Source organism: Gavialis gangeticus, unplaced genomic scaffold, assembly GCF_001723915.1.
Source record: "Gavialis gangeticus isolate Ggan-Ray unplaced genomic scaffold, GavGan_comp1, whole genome shotgun sequence".
NCBI classification, from domain to species: Eukaryota; Metazoa; Chordata; order Crocodylia; family Gavialidae; genus Gavialis; species Gavialis gangeticus.
This window is the reverse complement of record NW_017729014.1, coordinates 2,153,572-2,177,660: the sequence shown is the minus strand read 5'-3', so window position 1 is coordinate 2,177,660 and position 24,089 is coordinate 2,153,572. Positions and strand designations below refer to the sequence as shown.

Here is a 24,089-nt window from a genome sequence, read left to right as displayed (position 1 = left end):
CCAAAGATGGCGGCGGCCGGGCGCCTGAGGCGGGCTTGGTAGCTGCTCTCGGCTCCGTCGCTGGGCCTCTCTGGTGCCCCCTGCCGGTGGCCGGGCCTGGCGGAGGTGAGGCGGGGCGCGCCGGGCAGGGCCAGGCCCCGGGCAGCCCAGCAGCGGGGGTGCCCTGGGCCGGGGGCGATCGGCCCGGAGATGGGGCAGGCCCCAGCCCACTGCCCTCGGTGACTGGTGCCCGCTCTCCCCGCAGGTCATGGACGGCTCTTTCGTGCAGCATAGCATCCGCGTCCTGCAGGAGCTGAACAAGCAACGCACCACGGGCCAGTGCTGCGACGCCACCCTGGACGTGGGCGGCCTGGTGTTCAGGGCACACTGGAGCGTCCTGGCCTGCTGCAGCTGCTTCTTCAAGAGCCTCTACAGCTTCAGCCCCTCCAGCAGCATCATCCTTCCAGAGAGCTTCGCTGAGATCTTTGCCCTGCTGATGGACTTTTTCTACACGGGGCATCTGGAGCTGACGGCTGAGAACCGGGAGAAGGTGTTGGTGGCTGCCAAGGAGCTCTGCGTCCCTGAGGCCGTGGCACTGTGCCAGAGCTTCAGGCCAAAACGCAGTGAGGGCAGTGCCCAGGTCTGCCAGCCTCCACAGGAGCCGGCTCCCAAGGAAGATGTCAATGGCCACTCAAAGGCCGCAGACTCCGATGCAGAAGAAGCTGCCAAAGCAGTGGCTAAAACCCCTACTGCTGGTGAAGCCAGCCCTAGCCACTGCATGCAAAGAGCCAAACTAACACAAGGACCAAGTGAGAGCCCTTCTCTTCTTAAGCGAAGGCTTAAAAGGGCTGTTAAAACAAATTCAGGGGAAATAAAGAGCTCCCAAGAATGTAAAGAACTAAAAAGGCTGCCTAAAAGAGGAGGCACCGAGGACAGAGACATCAGTAACAAGGTGGCGTGTGGAGCATGTCCTATTGGGATTTCCTTATGATCAGCAAAGATAACGCCTTCAAGCTGAAGTGGGGAGGGAGTGGATCCTGAGAGCTAAGCATGACACTAGTGCTTGCTAATCCTGTAGATGCAGCAGGTGTCGAGACAGGAGGGGGACTGGCCAAAGCACAGGGCTTGCACTCAGGTTGGAGTTCTGTTTCTGGCTCTGCTGCGGAACTGTAGCAAGACCCCTGGGGAGGTCTTTTAATCTGTCCACCCTGGTCATGGTCTCATAGGGTTCAAGGGCAGAAGAGACCATTCAGTCTGACTTCTTGTGTGTCACAGGCTGCTAAATTTTATCCAGATTCATATATGGGCCTGATGATCTTACTTGGACTAATTGTTTTCAGTCTTTGGGAAATTAAACTGTCATGTGCCATTGGCAAAGAGGCAGTACTTTTTCCTCTTCTGTAAAGTGGGTATTATGCTAGCCCATGCCCCAGAGGCATGGAGGTGTTAGTAATTACATTTGTAAACCACTTAGTGTCCTACACATGAAGATTCTGCAGACACACAAAGTATTCTTTGTATTGGTATTCTTTTTTAATTTCCAGGAATAAAACCTCAGAGCCTGTAATTCTTAGGTTTTATATCCACAAAAGAAGAGACGGGACACCTCTAAAATAATAAAATATCATTAAATAATTTTCAAGTTGTGAACTTTGAAGAAATATCTCCTTGTGAAGCTTACATTGGCACTTTGAGAATCCCTGCTGCAGGAGGCCAACAAAACAAATGGGGTGGGTCAGGCTATAACAGTTTGTATCTGGTGCAAACTTAGATGAGGATAGCTTCCAGGAAATGGCAAAATCAGAATTATTTCATTCTTTGGGAACAGCAAAGACAGGTTGAGTTTTTAAATCAAATTACTTGGCAGATTGCTAACTACAGGTGCAGCGAAAGTGGTGCTTTTTAGCTGGGGTGGGTATCTACCGTAAAACATCAGAACAAGCTAAATACCTCTGTACAGACAGGCTTTGTTTCTTGGGAAGTATCAGACGTTCAGCTGAGCCCATTGATTATATTTAAGTTTCTTGATGTCAGATATTTGCACTTCCCATAAGCTCCAGCTTTTATAGTATATTGCTGTACCACTGTAGACATTGTTTCAGTTCTCTGTGAGGTGTCAGTGAGTTAAGGTAATGGCCTCCCTGTTCTGTCACAGTGGGAAATACAAATTGTTCAAGATCCTGATGATGTAACGGCAGAAGATTATGGAGTAGTTCGTAAGGAAACGGATGAAGATTACATTCCCAAGAAGAAGAACTTGAGGACCAAAAAGAAATCAAATTTGGCAAAAAAGCCAAGCAGTTCTGAGACTGCAGGGAACACTGAACAGTCAGAGGCTGGGACTCCTGGGAACAGAAAAGGTACATCTGTGCCAGTTGAATGCCCCACATGTCATAAAACGTTCCTCAGCAAATATTATCTAAAAGTGCACAACAGGTAAACATTCTGACTTTTATTCCTGTACCTTTTACCCAGTCAGGGACCTATATTCCAGCAGGTTTCTGGCATGGCTGAGTGTTCATGCTGTGGAACTGGATGCCTTGAGTCCATTACAGAACTTGCTTCATAACTTAAGTTTGTCAGTGTAAGCATGTCTGAAGCAATTGAGCCTCAAGAGCAGTCACTACAGGCTAGAGTCTTCCTAAGCTATGGGAAGCAGTTCCAGAGTGAAAACCTCAACATGCTGGTGCTGGGGCTCCAGAAGGGCGGAGGCAGTGGGCTTGGGCCTTTCCCTCTGGTTATAGTGTTGGTTTGAGTTATGTTTTGTGTCTTTAGGCAGCCTGGAGGGGAGGTCAGTTCCTCCATACAGAGCCTTGCACTCACCTATGACCTTATACGCGCTTGCTGAAGCACTGCACCCCACTTTTGGCTTTGTGGAGAATGTGGATTGGAGGAACAGCTCCCTGAAAGGAGCTGATTTTTACTTAATTCTGGAATAGTTCTAAGTGTTTGAATAAATAACATGTTTCAGACTTGTCCTGCTCTCACAGGTCTTAGATCTATGATCCCAAAGTCATGGCTTGTGAGCATGTGGGCTGCAGATACAGGCAAGAGCTGTTAAGGTATTGGGCAAACTCCTGCGTAGAGCCTTCTGAACTCTAGTTATCACAACCACGTAAAAGAAAAAGTACTTGTAGTAGCTGACTAGAGCCCTTAGCTCTGAGTGGCAAGTGAGACATGGATTTTACAGCTGACAACTAAGGCCAAAATACAATGTAGTGCCGTCTAGCAGCAGAGATGGGGCATCTATTCTTTGAAATGCAAACATAGTTCAGTGCCATGGCCTTGGTTAAACAGTTCAGCATATGTGAGGGAGCAGAAGATGGCTGTATTCTGGAGGAGTCAGGGTAAAGCATTCTGAAACAAAGGAGTCTCTCAAACACCACAGGATCAGCAAAACAGCTAGCTGCCTGTGAGGGCAGCTTTCATATCCTAGCTGATGTGTTTGGGGAAAATATTTGATGCATGAATTCAAAACGCATTTCATCCCCTGGTCTCCATCCCCATCTTGAGATAAACAGTAATTCACAATCCACTTTTTAAAGCATATTGCAATGATTGCCCACGGGTGACGGACCCCCTCTAGCCTCCAGGCATGTTCAGTTACCTTTAAAAAATAACAAGCCTTTTCATAACCATAAGCCATTGAATGCGGATTGGGCAGACTTTCTCAGTGTAACTTAAGATTGCTCTGGGAGTGGCTTCCAAGCCTATCATGGGTAATACCCCCCTGCTGTCAGATGGGGCCTAACAGCTGCTCTTTGTATTCCTTTTAGGAAGCACACTGGAGAAAAGCCATTTGAATGTGCCAAATGTGGGAAATGCTATTTTAGGAAGGAGAATCTGCTGGAGCATGAAGCGAGAAACTGTATGAATCGCTCAGAGCAGGTACCTATAGGATCCAGCAGCCCACCCTCTGTAGGGGAGGTGCAGGAGGCTGCCATTATGGCATTGTTAAAGTAGTAACTCACATTTATCATGCTTCCAGCCACCTGCTTTGTTCATATCTTGCCTGGAGTTATAACCTGAGCTGCCTGGCCAGAGCAAGTCTTATCCTGACTGCTAAGAATGTGTCTTAGTCAGATGGTAAGAGGCTGAAGGCAAGAGAGGGTAAAAAAGACCCTGTTCAGATTACAGAGGCTTTTCATAAAAAGGGGATGTTACATGCATTTGCCTAATGTGCTGACAGGTGTAATAAATGCCCTGTTCCTCTATGTAGGTTCCTGTTGTGGAACGAAAGAGGGAGAAAAGAATCCCTCTGAAAAGCCAAGGTCCCCTCACTAGGAAACCAATCATAAGCCTGATTTACATTCCTTATGTGAAGTTCTGTTAGTTCTGCCATTTTGGTGGATACTTAACTTGACTGAGGGCCACCATCACTATTTCCTTCAGCTAAAAGCAGGAACAACCACCACTATTGAAACAAATGCAATTTTCACCCCTCCTGCATGGTGTGCTGCAGCTCAGGTCTGTGTTGAAAGGTGTATTAGGCAGGCCTGGGCCTAATACTCATTTTGTGTTGTGTGATGTGTGTAGTCACCACGTAATCTTGTGCTGAGCTTGGAGTTTTCAGATTAGCTGTTAGAATTCGGTGCCAGGATGTCCCGTGCACTGTGAAGAAGCCTAATGTTTATATGTCACATGCTAATCAATGTAATCACCAGGCACCCAAACAGTCAGGTCTGCTTTTGGATGTGCATTCAGTTCCTTTACCAGGGCTTTATGGTCTGCCCTTGAGCCTGATCTGTGTCCTTCCTTTCCTGTCTCTCCATAGTCAGAACTGCCCTAACCTCAATTTCATTTACTTACTCTCTTATCTCTTTCAGGTTTTCACTTGCTCGGTCTGCCAAGAGATATTTAAGAGGCGAATGGAATTACGGCTACATATGGTGTCACACACCGGGGAAATGCCATATAAGGTCAGCACAGTGTGCCCTTGAGCATTCCTGGGAGTTGCTGGTAGATTCTGTTGCTGAAAGGAAGGGAGACATGCTGTGCAGATGTGCCTTTCTATTCTGGGGTGGAGGAACTGCCCCCACGCAGCCCATCATGACACTAACTCCTGGAATCCAGACTGGCTCCAGGAGTTGAGAGCAGGGCAGTGCAGTGCAGTGCCTCACACACCTTTATTCTGTGGTGGTTTGCTTTCATTGGGTGCATGTCCCGGTATAGCAGCCATCTTTTATTCTGGGCCTTTGTCCTGATACCCTAATCTCTGTATATCACAAATCCATTGACTCTATACCTCACTGCTGTCCTCTCCCTGCAAGGGAGATGGTCCTTCTGGGAGGGCATGCAGCACTGTGCAGGAAGGCTGTAGGGTAGATACAAGTGTCTAGGGCATGCCTGGGGCTGGGAGTCTAGTATGTTACGGTATTGGAGGCCTCTGGAGGAGAGTTGTCTTCTATCTTCTTCCTGTTTGGCTGAGTCCCTGTGGCTGCTCTGCATTACTGAGGCCAGAAGCTCCTTTAATTACTGTAACAGCAGCTCTGGAAATGGCCAAAAGCTGACTTTTCCTCCTGTGTTTCAGTGCTCCTCCTGTGTCCAGCAATTCATGCAGAAAAAGGATCTGCAGAGTCATATGATCAAGTTACATGGTGCTCCAAAACCACATGCGGTAAGGGGGAGAGCAGGGTGGACCTTGAGAGAGAACCTGGCATGGGGCCATGTCAGTGCTAGACTGCATAACAGAGGAGTGACAAATATTCTGGGAGCAACAGGAAAATAAGGCTCTGTACAGCAGAGAGAAGGGTGCCATAAGTTCTGAGGACTTGCTGGGAATAAACCCCTGGGAATAACATACACTAAAGTGACACCTTTATCTTGACAAACAGGCCACAGAGCAGAGGCTCTGAAAATGGGATTTCTGTGTTGGATGGCTGCATCTTAACAGGCACATTGCCAAGGGTGGGTTCAGGCTGTGCCGCGGACCCTCCCTTGTTGCTCAAGGATAGCTCCCTTTCCTGGCATGCTTTGCATTGGCACCAAGTATGTTCTGTATAAGACCACACTCAGGGCTGTCAGTGACTTGGCTGACTGCTTCTGCTCCATGCTAAAGGACTCTTCCTACCAGTGGATGTCTTGGGACTGCCTCCTGGTTTGAGGAGTTTGTGGCAGGGCTAACTAAGGCCAGCTTCTGCCTTGGCCTTGCAGTGCTCCACCTGCTCCAAGTGCTTCCTGTCACGGACAGAGCTGCGCTTGCATGAGGCATTCAAGCACCGTGGGGAGAAGCTGTTTGTCTGTGAAGAGTGTGGGCACAGGGCCTCGAGCCGCAATGGCCTGCAGATGCACATCAAGGCAAAGCACAGGTAAGGAGAGTGGCCCAGCAGTCCTGTACATAGGTACTCCCTTCACCTGGGGCTGTGTCAGATTTTCCTTCCCTGCAGGGCTTGGAGCTTCCCAAAGGAAGGTCTTAGAGGGGGTCATTTTGAAGCATCTGGGAGATAGACTAGGTGGGGCTAATGTGAGTGCCAGCTTTCTTTAACTTGAGTGCTTTGACATGTAGAGTAATACCGAGAATGGCCAACAACCATCTCTGCAAAACTTAGGCGACTCTGCCCCTCCCCTGAAAGCTAAAGCTTGTTTGGCCCTCATTGCCTTAATGGCCTTGGCTACTATGGAAGCCACTTAGCTGTGACTTGGTGCTCACCAGCAGGTCTCCTCATCTCCGGTCCCATATTTGGGGTATCACAACTAGCTACAACATGGGTGGGTGAAGAAGCTGTGGTCACTTCCTTGTGCCTAGAGGAGATTGTGCGAGGATGTTAGTAGCCATTCCTGGACCTCCATCAGTGCCTCTGGTTGGTGTAGGTTTGAAATAAGGTTCCAGTGAGGAGCTTTGGAACTGCTGTGAAAGCTGACCACTCACCAAGGCCCTGCCCCATCTGGCAGAGAATGGGGGAGGGATATTCCCTGAGCAGGGAGCTCTGCAGGCAGGACCCTACCACATTCTTGCTGCTTCCAGGAATGAGCGCCCTTACGTCTGTGAATTCTGCCATCATGCCTTCACCCAGAAGGCCAACCTCAACATGCACCTGCGCACACACACAGGGGAGAAGCCCTTCCAGTGCCACCTCTGTGGGAAGACCTTCCGCACGCAAGGTACACAGAGGGGCCCAGCCATGCTGCTTTTCAGTCTGCTCTCAGGAGCAGAGCCATGTGATGCTTGTCCTGCTACTGCTTGGACCCTGCCCCTAGCACTTTCATAACCTGAGACCTTCAGAAGAGGGTACTTGATTCAGACCCTGCTGAGTTTCTTCCTGGCTCTAGCACTTCCCAGTTTGGGCTGTGCTGAGACTGTGATGCTGCCTCAGCAGTAGAATCTGAAAAGTCTAACAGGAGCTAAGCACTGTGAGTGAGAGCAGGAAGAAGTGGTTTGCAGTAGCGAGGGTGGGTGGTAGCTGCTTGTGAAGGACCAGCTCTCCAAAGAGCATGCTGGGAATGCTGCTTGTAAAAGCAAGATCTCACAATACAAAATTTGCTTGTAACCAATCTAAGGAAGAAGCAGGTACCTAAGGGAGAACCTGGTAGCCAACCTGTGAGAGATGGGGACTGGTGTGGTAGTATGTCAGCCCAGAGCTGAGCCATCCCCACCTTTCTCTGTCCTTCTTGTTAGCGAGCCTGGATAAGCACAACCGCACACACACAGGTGAGCGCCCATTCAGCTGTGAGTTCTGTGACCAGAGGTTCACGGAGAAGGGGCCCTTGCTGAGGCACGTCGCCAGCAGGCACCAGGAGGGGAGACCCCACTTCTGCCAGATCTGTGGAAAAACCTTCAAAGGTAATCATGTGCCAGCAGGACTGAGAGCCATGTAAGAGTCTGGAGGCCCCACTTGCCCTGAGGCTTTTTGTATTAAGTTGGGGCAAATGTGCAGCTGCTTGGTGGGGAACTAGGGCAGCCAGATAGCGATAAACTAGGATGGACTGGCACAGCAAACAGAGGCTTCATCACAGCTCTTTGCTAGAAATCTCTTTTTCTGACATCATGGGAGAGCAGTGTTAGCAGGCTGTTCCCTGCCAGGGTAATACTTACAGCATGGTTTGGGTCCATGGCTCATGATTGTGCAATGCTCAGACCAGCCTGCCCTTCCCTGTATATTACATCTGGCTTCTGACTTTTTCTTAGCTGTTGAACAGTTGCGTGTCCATGTTCGCAGACACAAAGGAGTGAGGAAATTTGAATGCACTGAATGTGGCTACAAGTTCACACGACAGGTATGGGGGATTTTCTGATTCCATTAGTAGGTATGCCCTGAGGCAGCCCAGGTCTTGACCCCATCAACGAAGCCCTTCTCTGGAGCTAGCCAGAATCTGAACATTCAAAAAACCAGTCTTGACAAACCATAGGGGAGCAGGAGGAGTGGCCTGGTCAGAGGACAAACACCTCAAAAGGACCCAAATGTAATCAAACAACTGCACAGATAAGCTAAGTGAGAGCAGTAACAGGGGGCAGGTTTCTGAAGTTAAAGCTAATCTAAAAAGCAGTCTTCTGCCCTTGTCCTGTAGCTGTACAGGATAAGAAATCAGGGATCCTGGTTTCTCTGCTAAAAAAAATTTCTAAGATATATAGATATAGTGGCATTCGATTTCAATTATAGAAAAGCACAGATTTTGGAATGTGTGTGTGTGTGTGTGTATATATATATATATATATATATATATATATATATATATAGCTCTATATCTCTCTCTCTATATATACACATCACTTGAACAGTGTTTTATTGAGATATCTTCAATTTTAAAGCAATTTGGAAGCCTTCCAGTGCCTCAATCATTATGAAATAAAAAAACAAAATTAAATGCCAAAATATATAAATACTTAGAATTTTATCATAGAAAATCAACTCCCCCTGCCCCTTTTGCTCACCGGGATGCTGGTCTAGCTGCGGCTGTTGCTTCTGCTGCTTTGTGGTGCTGAGCAGCCCCTGATATGCTGGTGCCCTGCCCCTGCTGTTGCTCCTCACTCCTGGCCCACAGTCTTGCTACCACCCCCACTCCCAGCCTTACTGGTGCCCCTCACACCTGACCCAGTACCCCCCGGCCCCAGCCCCCCCAGCATGTAGGGAATGGAGTGGGTGTGTGGGGAAGGGGAAGTGTGGGCACAGGTGACACTTGGAGGGTGCGGGGCAGTGGGGGACACAAACAACAGTTAGGGCAGCAGGGAGGGGGCTGACAGGGCTGCAGCCCAGCCAGACCAACTCCAGGCAGGAGCTGCCTCTGTGGCTCAGCAGGTGGGACCTGGCCCAGGAGTGCGGTCAGGGCTGCATGGTGATGGCGGTAGTGTGGAGTTGTGCACCCTGCTGGGTGGGTTTGTACAGAGCACCTCATCTTGCTTGCCATGGTGGCACGGCGCTCCCTTTTATGCTGGATTCCACCTGCTGGGCTGCAGAGGCAGCTTCTGCCTGGAGCTGGTCTGGCTGAAGTGCAGAAATCTGTGGGGGCCTTTCTCTCCTTCCAGCCCCCATAGAATCAGTTGGAGGGAGCTGCAGGAGCTGATCTCCACCATGCTGCCTGGCTGCCATGTGCTTGTGTGTGCACTCACATCCATTTGGTGCCCCCTGCTCCCCACAGTCCCAAGCAGACCAGAATTCTGGCAGCCCGCAAGGGGAAACTTGTGGCTTTTCTCCTTTAAGGAGAAAAATCTGTGTTTTTCCATGACAAACAGAAAACCTGGATCCCTGCAAATCACCTGACAGGTCTTCATACGTGGCTGCCCCTCATCAAGTAGTGCTGTAAAGATACTCAAGTTAGCTCAGCTACATGTAGCATTGTAATTGCATGAGTGTGCTGGCTGCTTGTACTCTGCCAAGAAGCAGCTCCACTGTTTTTAACACTTGTACTTGCTTGCGTGCCTCATAATGGCACTGCAGCAGGTTGTCTTGGCTTACTGCCAGATCTAGTAGGAAATCTTCAAGCAACTAGAGGTTTTCTTTTCCTAGCTCAACAAACTGCAAGGGGAAGGTGGCTAATGCCAGACTCTCACTGCTTTTCTTACAAAGGCCCATTTGAGGCGCCATATGGAGATTCATGACCGGGTAGAAAACTACAATCCGCGCCAGAGAAAGCTGAGGAACCTGATCATAGAGGATGAGAGAGCTGTTGTGGTAGCAATGCAAGCACCCCAAGAACTGGAGGTGGGATCTGCAGAAGTCATTGTGGAATCGCTTTCACACAGCTCCCTGGCTGAAGAGATTCCTGTACAGAGACTGTGCTCAGATGAGGACTTCTCTACCACGGATGTTATTGAACAATCTCTTATAATTACAATCCCTGAAGACTGTGAAACATAACACTTGTATCCCCATGCCAACCAGAAAAAATAAAGCATTAGGTTGGACTGACTGCATGCTAAGTGTATCGTAGAGTCTGGGCTCTCAGAACCTCAATATCACACTTAAAAACACCAACTACCTAGAGCAGGGGTTGTCAACTGGGGGTACTTCAAAAGGTCCCAGGGGGCATGTGGGTGGGGATGGAGCACCACCAACCCACACTGTTGATTATAGGAGCAGGGCCAGGGAGAGAGTAGGGCCTCACAGACACCACGCTGCCACCACTCGCCACCCCCATGTACGGCTGCTTGCCACCAACCCCCCGGAGTACATATTAAAAATGGGGCTGCCAGGGGTACACTTATTAAAATAGGCACGGGGAATAGGCAGCAACTATGACCATGTCGAAAGCACAGGTTGGGGAGTGCACGGGCGGCCAGGCTGGGGCCCCACTTACCATCCCCATCTCCTGGCTGGGCCACATAGTCAGTTGCTTCCCACATGGGGGCCTCAGTCTGGCCCCCGCCCCTTCCCTCCCCCACAAATTGAACTGTCCCCCTAGCCGAGGATCAACCTAAAGAGGCTCTGGGATCTGCCTGTCTATCAGGATCCCTGGGTTGGTGACCACTGCCATAGCTCCTCACTCTGGTAGTCCCTTTTAATTTATCACCTACCTGTGCTGTCTTAAAAGTCTTTTCCTGCAGACCATGTCATTGTTAGCTCTTCTGTCTTCAACTCTTCCATAGCCTCTTGAAAATGTGTATAGTAGAGCAGGATGCAGTGTTTGAATAGCTGTACCAAAAAATAAAATCTTCCTATCCCTGCTCATATATCCAAGAATCTTACCATACTGCATGGAGTTCATGTTGAGTTGCTTGTCTGCTATGACTTCCTAGGTCCTTTTCAGAGTTATTGCTTTTCACAGCACATCTCATTATGAGAGCACAATCAACTTTCCATGCTACAAAATGTGCAAGACGGCATTCTCGTCCTACTGAAACGAACTGAGCGTTCACCTAATATCTGCCTCCCCACCTTCTTTACCAGTCTACCAATCTTTGTCCTCTGCAGTATGTTAGCAGTGATACAAAGTGATGGGACATCCTGCTCCTTGTAGAATCCACTGGAAGGAAACACCCATGTTCAGTGGGGAAAGGAAAGGTTTCCACTTGCTCAACACTGCAAGCTACAGTGCCTATGAACACATGGCTGGAGTGATATCGGTGCTGAATGGGTCACGTGCTGTTAAAGTATTCACATGTAAAATAATAGAAGATTCGCCTAAGAGCTAGATGTGCATCAACCATAGAACACTTTAAAGGGGAATTCAGAATGGCTACAACTAAAGTAATTTTTTTTCTGTCAATAACAAGAATAATAATAATAAGCTGCTGATACAAGAGGCAAGTGTACTGTGACCACCTTTTACCCTTCTCTTATCAGGACTGCTTGAAGTTTTGCTACAGCTGTTTAGATTCCAGAACAGGGGAGAGATACAGGACCTATGCTAAACAAATCCAACCCACAATTTCTTAAGCAATAACTTGGCAGCATCTTGGGCATACCAATCCTCACAAACTTCCCTCTCTTTTTAGAAAATGTAAGCAAGATACTCAACTGACTTGAAGTAGGACTGCAATACAATCAATATCTGCAGTGCTACTAGTTCTCAGCCTGTTACCCAAGCCATGGAAAGGCAGTTTGGCATGAAGAGGTCATCAGTGATAAGACATGAAAGTTTCTGCCTAAGCAAAGCAAAGAGGATACGTTATAATAATAATCCTTTTGTATTCTTATAAGCAATAAATGGACACCAGCAACAGAACCTTTGGCTGTTGGTTCCCATACTGGTGCAGTAGGACAACTCTTTACTGTCTGCCCTTTATTGGCTGCCTTGAAAGTGACCATTTAGTCAAAAAGTATGCCTCTGACCAGCTATGGGTCATGTAGCATCAGAGGCAAGCTAAACAGGTTCATAGTCAGTGAAAACTGAAAAAAATACTGAACTGCTTTATTTAGCTTGATTGTTTCAAGTTGAAAAAAACTACAAGGATAAAAATACAAAATCTTTCAATGTAAAATGCCTTTGCTTCAAAGGATGGCATTTAAATTGTACTTATTTTGGACACAATGCATTTACAAAAAATAAATACAAATCCATATAGTTATTTAGCTGGTTCTGAGCTTCATGACACAAAGTCCAGCAGTAAGCACTACAGTATGACATACTATACATATTAAGAATTTGGCATAAATACCTGACCATTCTACTATGCAAGTCAAGTTATAGGCAGCAATAGTTCCACACTTAGATGGACTTTAATAGAGGTTTTTAACTGTCACTAGATTAGCCACCAAGTTACTATTTCTTTCCCTACCACTCCAGCTGCATGTGCTCTGTAGAAGAGGACCTGTCTTGAGGCTTGTTTAACTTGGCTCTTGCCCACCCCTGTGGTGCAGAATAACAGTGTGCACATCCATCTCTCCCCAAATTTCATAGCAGTTACCAGAAAAAGTGACATACTGAAATCCTGGTTATGATACCAAAATGCTCCAGTGACTGGCATTCTCTCACTTGTCAGGCAGGACAACTAGTTCACTTTTCCTCAGCTGGGGCATTGGCAAGAGTTGCTAGTGTTACCCTGTACAGCTTCTTTACTACAGGTAGAAGTGCCCACCTGACAATCTCACTCTCAGCCCTCAGCGCACAAAGCCCAATGCAGACACAGAAACTGAAATATGAAATAGAAGTTAATGCCTAATGCGTTTATCAAATGCTTTTTAGTATCTGTGCTCCATGCTGACGGTGAGCCAGATTAAACTCTGCCATCATGTAACTACTCTATTACCCTGTCTCAAACTTTAAGGTACTGGCAAGAACACGTGAGAATTTAAGAATGGCCCAACCTGTATATTATGGACATGTGGAACACTCTAAGTACATAATGAAGTCATTGTTGCATACCAACATATTTGAAAAAAAAACAGTTTTTTTGTGAAACTGCATCTTCCAAATGAAGAAGCCAAAAGCTTTGTGACTGAACATCTGGGTTCATGGCCTGTTGTTAAAATTTCAGTTCATAAAGTCTTTAGTGATAAAATCCATAGCTACAATCTCACCTACTGCTCCACTTCTTCATTCCTGCTGATGCTCGACTGGGCCACATTGACTGTTGAACTGAAAGTTGTTTCAGAGGAGCACTATCTGAGATGTTCCACCAGGTATGAAGCAGGGAGTTTCTCTTCTAATGAAACTTGCTTGTTTGGGTCAAATATAGAAAATAAAATGAAACTCATTATATTACATACTTAAGTTGAAAAGCAGAACTTGCAAAGGCAACACTGCACCCTACACAGAATTAATTGGGATGGTGGATACACTTACAAGGCCCCCAGCTAGCATTTATCAACTGCTCAAATGCCAGCAACTACGGCAGTGATGAAACTGCAAAAAAATCTCCCAGGCTTTTTAACACACAGATTCCATTTTTTTAAATCATCATTTACCTCAGCAGTTCTTTATTATATTGTTTATCTACATATCCAATTCTGTGCAATACATTGCCAAATGCTCAGAAATATGGTAGGGTCCCCAGGAAGCTCTTCTATATTTTCTACCTATCATCTTTTAAGTCCTCCTCTCCAAGAATAAGATTCTGATCTATCTCCTTAAAGTGGCTAAGTCATGAGAACATGTCCTTTCCCTCTAACAGCATTCATGGCCCAGGGCCCAAGTGTTCAGTCCAGCACAAGTGCTTAGGGCTTGATAAGAAAGAGTCAAGTTAGTCTTTAGAGCTCACTTAGCATTAAGAACAAATAGCAAATAACCCCACTTTGACACAAGAACATGCTGCAGAAACTTCTCTGCCAAGCTCAGCTGCGAGCTAAACAGTTTGATACAAACAGCAGCTTTCTCGCAGTGTGGATGCAAAAAAAGAGGTTCTTTGCTAAAGGACTGAAACGTACTACCAGTCCCAAAGTGACCTGCCAGCCTGCCTCAGAGGGGAAAATGTGAAACTTTTCTAAAGAAACAGAGCTGTCCTCCTAGGAAGGGGCAGGAAACGTGTAAGCATTTTAAAGCAACAAACGTAACTGAAGGACTGAAAAGTGGGTTTTTTAAAGTCAATTACACATACACTGAAGGTGGGGGGAGGGAATGTGACATCCCACTAATTCAACCCTGCATGAGCTTTTCACACCACTGCCACATGGTATGTTCTGAGTGAAAGCCTGAACAGTGATGAAAGGCTATGGTGGTGCAGTATATTTAGGGCTAGGTAGTTAATCCTCGTGTTTTCTTGTATGTGGAAAGGAACTTCTCTTGCCAATGTGGTTTGAGAGGGTCCATCCTCTTCCAGAACACTGTGCAGAGACAGGCCCAGGGCAGACCATGCTAGACCCATCCTTCCAACAGGAGGGGCCTGGGGCATTAAGGGACTTTGGTCCTGTCTGTCTTCTGTGTCTACTTCCAGAGAACAAACTAAGAAGAAAGGAATCTGGTGGCAAATGTGAAGTGTCAAATGGAAAGATGCTGACTGCAGGATCCTTGTGAAAGGTGTCTAATCACAAACTGTTATGCAACCCTGAAAGAGTGACTATGGTGCTTAAATTACAAGTGATATTTAAAATGCCTGTTTTCTTCAGCGCTTGCCTCAGAGCTGGTTCATGGGTTACACTGAACCTTCTCACTTTGCAGGAAAGGGCTGAGGGACACTGCACCCAAAGAGGCTTCTAACTTTCTACCAGCTGTTTCTACAGCAGCATTTTAATCTCTGAGGATTTTCACTCCTCTACTTGCAATTACAAATCTGTATGTTTCAGTCTCCAAGCACCAGCTGGCTTCTGCCCCATCTCAAAATGACACTGGTTATCTGTAATGAATGCACTTCAAGCCACAGGAACGAGAGGTTCTACAGCTAACGTAATTCATTCAGATTCTGATTCTGAAGATGCTGGTGCTGCCTGTTCAGGTTAATGGTATTATCCAGAGTGATGCCATCATCCTCTTGGGTAGTTTCTGGCATGAACTGTCGGAATATACTGACACTGCCGTGCCAGAAGGTGGGTTCAGGAAGCCGGCCCACTATACTCCATGTTCGAATTTCTGGATCATAAGCTTCCAACACATACGAAAGTTCAAATGTGTTATCGTAGCCACCAGAGACGTAGAGCTTCCCACCAAGCACGGCCACACTACCCCCAACATGAACCTAGAATTAGAAAGAAAAGAGTTTTGCCCATTTTGATAGACAGCCCAGGATCAAATCTGGCCAACAGTCTTAATTTGACTTCTCTGTTGGCCTGATAACTGCTGAAATCACAATAGTAATAGACACCAGTAGGTGATTTAGACCTACCAAACTCTGACCTTGGAGAGTCTGACCCACAGGTTTCTAAGCCTCACTTATAATCAGGGAACCTGGTTTTCTCTGATAAAAAATCCCTTGTTTTGGGATTATATATATTTAATCCAAAAATAGGGTTTTTGGTTTTGTTTTTTAAATCAGAGAAAACCAGGATCTCTGCTTATAATTGTGCTGGCAGCATATCACAGCAAAACTGACCAGGGTCAAGCTTGGCTGAAAACCAAACAGTATTAACTTCCACTAGGGAAACTATGATTCAAGAATCATGAGACAAAGCAAAAAACTGTTTCACCACTTTGCAGCACTATCCTGGGTTGGCTAAGTAATTCCATTTGCTATCTGAATGGCAAATGCTCTGAAGCAGACTTTTTCTAGCTTTGGAATAGAATGGAATATATCATTACCATTCACTGAATTTCCTTTGTGCCTTGTGGAATATACATGGTCATTCCTTGCCTTGAGAAGGTCATAATCCAAATCAAGGACATTATTTCCAACCATTACCAATAGTTTTTACAATGAACTCCCTGTTAGTGCACTACCTGAAGCATGGGAGGTATTTTGTCCCATTCATTCTTCACTGGATTATAAACATCCACTTCAGCGGAATCATCTCTGTGGAAGTAAAAAAGGAAACTAGTAGTCAGATCTAAAACCTTCTCCACCTCATCAAGCACCTGATAAAACAGGGGTAGGCAATTATTTGGGCTCAAGGGCCATATGAGGAGCTTTGATACGCTGTTGCAGGCTGGGTCAACACCCCTCCCCCTCCCCCAGCAACACACCAAAACTCCCTATGGGGCTGTGGGCAGGTGGGGAGCAGTGTTCAGGAGCAGGAGGGGTGGGCAAGACTGACATCATGGGGCCAAGTCACAGGATGGTGACAGCTCTGGGGGGGTGTAGGAAGGGCATGTGTGTGGGAGGGGGGCTGCCCGGATGCTAGGTCCCAGGGGCCTGCCATGGGTGAGGGAAGGGAGCTTCCTTTTACATAAGCAGGGGCAAGATCAGGTGCAGAAGCTGCCACTGGATAGGTGTTGAGCAGAGCAGCACCTGGCCACAGTCGCATTGGAAACAGCCCTACCAAAAGCTATGTGCTGGCCAGGGCCAGGCTGTGGGTGCCAGCAGGAGCCTGGCACAGGCTACCCCAGCACAAGCGGGTGGGGCACTGCCTTATGTGTAATGCTGCGAGGGTAGCCATGGGCCAGATCCAGTCTGCTAGTGGGTTGGATCCAGCCATGGGCCATATGTTGCCAACTCCTGTAATAAATCCATCTCAACCAGTCTGAAATGCTACATTTACTTTTTTGCTTCCAGAGTTGCATTCACAAATCCACATGCAAGTTGAGAAAATGCCACCTGCAAGGGGATGTGGGGCTTGATGCACACCTTAGCTCCAAGCATCTGTTTTTTGTAAGGCAGCATCATGGCCAGCCCAGGAAAATAAATATGTAGAGACCAGGAACAAGTGAAAAAGGGCCAGCAATGACTTCTATGCTACATCTAGGCTACATTGTTATACTAAGTCTCCTCCAGATTCGGTACTAATGAAGTGGTACAAAGAGCCTGGAGACCATTTTCCTGCTTTTCCCAAGTCAAAGCTGCATGCTCTTTAATAAGTATTTTGTCATGTGACGTTTAAAAGGTTACCCATCTAAGCCAGCCAGTTGCATGTTGAGAGCAGTAATCAAGAGACAAACAGAATGAACTCAGATCATCCATACCATGTTGCAGCATCCCTGTTTGTACAATTGCCCAACTGCTACTCAGTCTTGGTGCACGCACAATTCATATACAGGTTCCCTTGATTTATGCAGTACACGCATTCCCAGAGAACAGCAGATAAATTGAATTTGGATAAAGAGAACCCACTTTATAATGTAACAGATAGGGATACATTTCCATGGCAGTGAGGGAGGGAGGGAGCAAGACTAGGGAAGGGGCAGGGGGAGGGGTGCAGCACAGCTTGTTGGCAGCCCCTGGGGTTGCAGCAGGCAGCAAAACACCAGGAACTGTGAGTGGGTGCAGGGGGGCATGGCTCTTGCTGCTACGTGCCCCCTGGAAGGGCTGTGGGCTGGGGAGCTGCACTGGGCTCTTCTGGGGGCATGGGGTGGGGGGGCACCAGTAGGCTCTCCCCAGAGCTCGGCGGGCAGGTTGCGAGGACTAGGGCAAATTTTGGGGTGGCAGCAGCCCCCCTCCCAGTGCTGCCACCACCTGCATGGAGCACCAGGAAGAGCCCAGTGGTGCCAGCAGCCCCAGCCTGTTGCGGCAGCCTGCTGTTGTTCCGTGCAGATTTGGGAGCCTGCTCCTGCCCCCCAACCCCAGGAAGAGCCTGGCACAGGCCCCCCAGCCTGCAGCCCTCCTGGGGGATGCGTAGCAGCAACAGCTGCACCCTCCCATCCCACAGCCCTGCCCCCACACCCACTCACAGTTCCTGCCACTTTGCTGCCTGCTGCAGCCCAGGGCCTCTGCTTCTTCCCACTCACCCCAGTCCCTGCAGGAGCAGCTAATGCTAACTGCCTGCAGCCGCTGGGCTGCACTGTGCCCTGAAGCTATGCAGAAACCTTCCCTTCCTACCCTAATCTGACAGCAAAGGCATGTATGGAGGAAGGAAGATGCTCACAAAAATTGAATAATTACACATCACCCTATTTAGCTCTCACTTCTTGAGTCCCCAAGATTCTAAACTAAGGAGCTCTGCTAGAGGTTCTCTGCTACTCCCCACTTACCCCAGCTGCTGCAGCAGACCCAGGGAGCAGCCAACACCACCTGCCTGCACCATGGCATGGTGCAGCCTAGGGGCTGGGGTGAGTGAGGAGAAACAGAGCCCTAATCGCATAAGAGTGAATTTACTATACATATAAGGAATTTTGGGTAGAAAAAAGGTGACAGCATAAAAGCAAATTTGCATATATGGAATCTGCATAAATTGAGGGAAACCTGTAAGAGTAACCCTGAGAAGTTTTGGCATGCTTGGTTTTTCACAATCCAATCTGAAAACATGTTTGTAAACAACTATTCATTTTCATAATCTGTACTTGCTTCCCGAAGATCTTCATTTTGCAAAATAACAAGTGCCTAAGAATCTTGCAGGAATCCAACTGTGTCCTGGGGTGATTCAAACTCTCTTCACCGTAAGTTACCACTAGAAGTATCCCTGCTGGGTTGGAACTTCAACCAGTACCAAGTTTAGATGGAGTGAGGGAAATAAAGGAAGGACAAGAGGCCTGTAATAGAATAACTAGCAGCAGCAGTATAATCCCACAAGGCTTCTTTGACTCATTCCAGGCATGAGGCAGACTTGTGACAGCAACAGGTGAGGGGTGTTTGTGACACAAATGTGCTTTGCTGACACAAGGATATGCAAAGAACCAGGTCAGGGCAATATAGCTTTTCAAAGAGGGACACTGCTGTCAAGCCATCTCTACCAAGAAGCACTTTTGCTGCCTCTAAGATTTAGTATATTAAAAAGCAGTTTGGGAGACAAATACTTCCAAGAATGAAAGAGAAAACAGACATGGCTGGAAGAGAGACCAGGAACAAGAATCTAACATGTGATTCCAGATACTATCTTGAGTAAGGACAGGACATTCTTTCCCATCTCAAGACAGTTTCTAATAAGGGAGTAACTGAAGCCCCCCTGCTTTGCCATGAAGCTATTTATAGTTGTGACCAGCGTCACTAACGCTGGTCATAAATCAGTCACTTAAAAATAACTAGAAGTTAGCATCTTGAATAACTGTGTCCTTCTTTATCCTGTGAATACAAACCTAATGTTTTGTGACTGTCCGTGTAAATACAAGAGGTAAACAAACTATCTACAGCACAAGGAAACCAGGTGGTTTGGGGGAGCAGGGGCAATTCTGTCCTTTGCTGGATCAGGTAATCTTATCAACGCTTGCAGATACACCCAGGGACAGTCAACCACTCTCTCTTCAAAATTCTGACCCTTGAGCTAACAGCCTGTTGAAAACAACAAGTCCAATTGGCTCAGCAAGCATAACAGTGGAGTAATCTGATGATGAAAACCTTTACAGTATTAGCTAAAAGCTAAAAACATTAAAGCAATAACAGTGAACAGGTGCTTGGAGCAAAGATGTTAGGATGATCAAGAACAAACCCCAACACAGCACATAAATGCTATGGATACAACTTGCTGCTATAAGCAAGCCCCAGAGGCAATAGGAACAACTTCTAGACGCTGTTTCCAAGATACATTTGCTCATATCATCTAACATCCTGCCTTCGCATATGCTTCAGAGATTGCAAGCCTTTCAGTTATTTTTAATTATGGAATAACTTAAGTGTTTTAACTATTAGGGCAATTCTAGACAGTAAGTAAATGCTGGTTTTAATGGATGCTTAAAAATAGTAAGCAAGTCATTTTATTTCATGTTCTCTTATTTCTGCTCATATAGACTACCCAGCTGTCCCACCTACTATTTTCCTGGACTTCCTGAAAGTGTGTGTGGTGTGCATGAACATGCATCATAATGACAAGCACTAAACAAAAACAAAACTGAAGAATCCATTAAAAAAAAAGTGTAATTGATTTCAACCAGATCTGTAGCCCGGACCCCGTTTTCCAACTGGTGGATTTATTTTAGACCATTGTACACTATATTAATGTCCGTCTTTGAGGTTAAATTGCGAGAGCTATGAGTTATGCAGTAGCTTTGTTAGGACACAGAAGAGTTACCAGAAGAAAAGTCAAGTCAGTAGTCTTTATTAGAAGCACACCGATACATTGGTCCCATATTGTATCAGCACTGACATAAGGAAAATTGATGTTATCAGCAACTGGCTTTTTTTGGGTGATGTAGCCAATAACGTCGCCGATAAACGCCCCGTGCATGCACACAGTGCAGCACACAGGCGGCCAGAAGCAGCCCTGCAGCTTGGAGACTAGCATCCAACTGATAAGTCTGTTGTGGGAGAAGGGGCAGATCAGATCGAGGCCCTGCAGTGAGGAAGGGAGTGGGGCTGGGGCAGGGGTAGGCGCTGCACAGCCAGGGCAGGGCATGGGACAAAGCTGTGAGCAGCACGTTTGTGATGTGCACGGCAGTGGGTTGGCTTTCTCTGCTACGCACACCCCAGGAGGGAATGGGAGTATGTGCCCCCGGATCTGTGGGTGGCGCGAGGGCAAGTTGCCACTGGGGGTTGGGGCAGCACCAGGTTCTTCCCAGCATGGGAGCTGGGCTGGGGCTGTGCTCAGGGTGGGCAGTGTTGGTGTTGGGAAGGGGGTAACAGGGGAGGCTACAGCCACCCCAAAATTCACTGTAGCCCCTTGTATTCCCCCTCCCAGTGGCACCACCAGTCACTCCAAGCGCAGCCCAGCCCTGCCCCCAGCCAGGAAGAACCTGGCATTGGCCCCAGCACACAGCGGCAGCCCACCTTCACCCTGCACAGAGATCCAGGGGGCACCCCTCCCCCCATTTCCTCCTGGTGTGTGTAGCAGTGGAAGCCGCCCCTCTCCCTCCCTGCGCCCCCCTCTGCCCCCAGAGAAACCACTGCTCCATTCTGCACCCTGCCCTAGCTGGGCAACACCCAGCCCCATTCCCTCCCTCGCTGTGGGGGCCTCGATTTGCCCCTCTCCCCTTCCATCCCCCCTTGCCCCACAACAGACTTACCAGCTGGACGCTGGTCTCCAAGCTGCTGGGCCACATAGTGGCAATCGGATCAGCATTGGACGATATGGCTCATTAAAAATCGGCTATTGGTATGAGCCCAAAAATCTTTATCGGTGCACCCCATGTCTTTATTTCTAAATACAGCTAGGCACAGCAATGACATTTTCTCCAACAAAGCAGTTTATCTCAAGGGGAAAAAGTCATCACTTACCTTATAAAATACATGAGCCCATTAAGAGTGACAGTTTTTGGTGCAAATGACCATGGAGGCAGTTGTCCACAATTCACTAGAGACCAAAGGTCAGTTTCAGGGTCATAGCATTGCATAATCATTGATTCTTTGCCTGCTAGAGAGCCGATGGCAAAGAGCTTGCCACGACAAGAAGTGGTGGAGCAGTTGTCCATTGGGTACATCATGGGTTGCAAAGCCTCCCAGGCATCTATGGAGTGGTCATAACGTTCTGTGCTATCTGAGGCTATCACATACAACAGTCCATCCAGGACTGTTGAGCTGTGGTATTCTCTTGCTTTCAACATTGGAGAAACTTCTGTCCACTCATTCACACTGGAGTTGTATCTCCAGACACAGTCATAGAGTCTTGACCCATCTGATCCTCCTATAGAAGAAAGCACATTTCAGGATAAATATTTCACAAGGCATTAACTGTCTGGGAAGGAAACAGAGAAGAGAGGTTCTTCCAAAACAGATCTATTTATGTAGTTAAAAAAATTACTATTTTGAAGAGTGTAACTAGGTTGGAGGCTTTCCCCCTTATCTGCCTTATTACTTAAATTTTTGGCACAGTAGGGGAAGAGGGGGAAAAACATGGGCATTACCTCATGACAATTTTAAAGCTAACCATGCCACCTAATCTTAAATTTGCTTGAAAATTTCCAAGGAGCAAAACTTGGTATCCAACCTCCAACAACCAAAGAACAATCCAAGAACATGACTTCACTTAATTACTGCTTCTAATATAACCATTATCTTTAAGCTTTCTTTTAGCATCCCCTGTTCTCTGAGCAATGGAAAATTGAAATTAACACACAATCTGAGCATCTTCAATGACAAGAGACCCTGCCTGCAAGTACAGGACTCTTGACAGAAGTTGGCAGTCTCAGGATTGGATTGGTGGCAGAAGGCTGAGTATCACAAATTCTAGGCCAATCCATCTTAAGCTGCTCTTTTAAAACTATAAGCAGAGATTTAACACAGTTGCATCAGAAAAAATACAGGCATTTCAGTTCAACACTGCACTCATGCCATCATCATTAAATCATAGCCAGGCTTTTTGTTAGCCATTTATATATATCAGACTAAAGACCTGTTTGTTCGCTTAAAACCTCTAATGGTATAAGTTTATTAAAAAAGGCACCCCAACATATAATTATACTGATAAATGTTTTCAGTGTAGATGCAGTTATACCAGTAAAAAGTGCCTTATATTAGTATACGTTATTCTGGTTATATATCCACTGCATCCACCCTAGGTAGTGGTAGGTGTTGCCATGTTCATTAAATTGGTATCATTCAAGCATAATTTGTTAGCACAAACCACTTTTACTAAGATAACCAAATTTTAGGTTGTTTAATATATGTTAAAAAAAGAATATTGTCCCCCTGACAAATCAGGAAACTAAAAATAGCACTTTGGCTCTTGTTCTTCAGCACCCTGACACAGCTGTGCCCAGCTCAATGGCTCTCAATGCTACTGAGGGCTCAAGCACGGGAAGACTGCCCGGTAAGCTGCTGGCCCAAGCGTGCAGGGTTTTCATGCTGTACAGTTATTTACATGTCTCTAGGTTCAGCCTCAGCCTCCTCAGCAGGAATTTTACAACCTTCTGAAAGTGAACTCTGCCCTGCAGTCTTAAGCCAGGAGTTGGAAAAGTTACCCCAGTGCAGAGCCTGTGACAACCAACTACATACTCGAAAGTATTAGTCATTACAAATTAGTTTCCAGTCTGAGATCAGCTACTAAATCCATCTCTAAACAAGCATAACTGCAGGAGGCGGAAGTCCCCATTTCAAAACAGAGACTCACAGTCAGGCCATGATACATCTACAAAGAATGAGATACGTCCTGCTCCCAAATGTCATGGCTGCAGGAAGGTCCCAAATTATTTCCATGACAATTTCAAACCTTTTCTGCTTCTGTCAATGTAGAGCTCTTGCTAACAGGGCAAACTACACCCTGGGCAAACTGCCTCTCTACTTCTGTCCATGTTTAAGTCTTCCAAAATGCAGGCCCAAACCCCACAGGCACCATGTTCAGAAGCTCTAATTCTTCACCCTGCTCACCTAAGCTGCACAGCGACAGGCCCTGCCTGCTTGCCTCCCTGCCCAGCTGCAGCCTTCAGGTCCATCCCTAATCCTTAACAATCAGTCCATAGGGGTGGCAGCAACCAAGGGTGAGCAGAGAAACCCCATTCAGCATTGCCCCCTCCCCGCCCTGCTGCAGAGCAGCACCACGCAGAGCCCTTTCGCCCTGCCTGGAGACCAGAGCTGGGATGCATCTTCATTGTGAAAGATGCTCTGCTGCCTGCCCAGGGGCCAAGGAGTCACTCCTCCCCCCACCCCTCCCAACGTGGCAGCAGGAGCTCAGGCTTCCCTACCCTGAGGCCACCAGCATAGCCAGGGCCAAAGCACAAGGGGCTCCGCATGTCTCCAGGCGCCCCTACCCGTGCCCTTACCGGTCACGTAGATGTCATTGCCCAGCGCCGCGATACTGTAACCACCGCCCAGGTGCTCGGGGAAATCAGCCAGGTAGCGCCAGTGCCCCGTACGTGGGTTGTAGCAGTCAACTGTGACCAGCTCGTCGCAGTCGCGGTCGCAGCCGCCGATG

The 24,089-nt window shown here is 47.3% G+C and overlaps 2 protein-coding genes across 4 annotated transcripts; one reads left to right on the top strand and one right to left on the bottom strand.

The window, feature by feature from the left end:
- On the top strand, positions 1-10,323 carry ZBTB48 (zinc finger and BTB domain containing 48). Of its 3 annotated transcripts, XM_019511593.1 has the most exons (11): positions 1-105; positions 245-931; positions 2,135-2,415; positions 3,756-3,867; positions 4,806-4,898; positions 5,510-5,596; positions 6,133-6,287; positions 6,944-7,080; positions 7,595-7,759; positions 8,105-8,193; positions 9,981-10,323. In XM_019511593.1, exons 2-11 carry the CDS (start codon positions 248-250, stop codon positions 10,269-10,271), a joined length of 2,094 nt encoding a protein of 697 aa, XP_019367138.1. In that variant the 5' UTR covers positions 1-105; positions 245-247; the 3' UTR covers positions 10,272-10,323. The 3 variants fall into 3 exon arrangements, with proteins under 3 accessions (XP_019367138.1, XP_019367140.1, XP_019367139.1); XM_019511595.1 differs by lacking the exons at positions 1-105; positions 8,105-8,193 and having other exon boundaries at positions 116-931; positions 9,981-10,104; XM_019511594.1 differs by lacking the exons at positions 1-105; positions 7,595-7,759 and having other exon boundaries at positions 118-931.
- Positions 10,324-12,245: 1,922 nt separating this feature from the next.
- On the bottom strand, positions 12,246-24,088 carry KLHL21 (kelch like family member 21; the record flags this gene model as incomplete). The annotated part of the gene is made up of 4 exons (XM_019511534.1): positions 12,246-15,463; positions 16,162-16,234; positions 21,458-21,863; positions 23,938-24,088. Coding segments are annotated over 4 exons (924 nt in total), but the record flags the coding sequence as incomplete, so codon positions are not given.
- Between the last annotated feature and the right edge of the window lies 1 nt (position 24,089).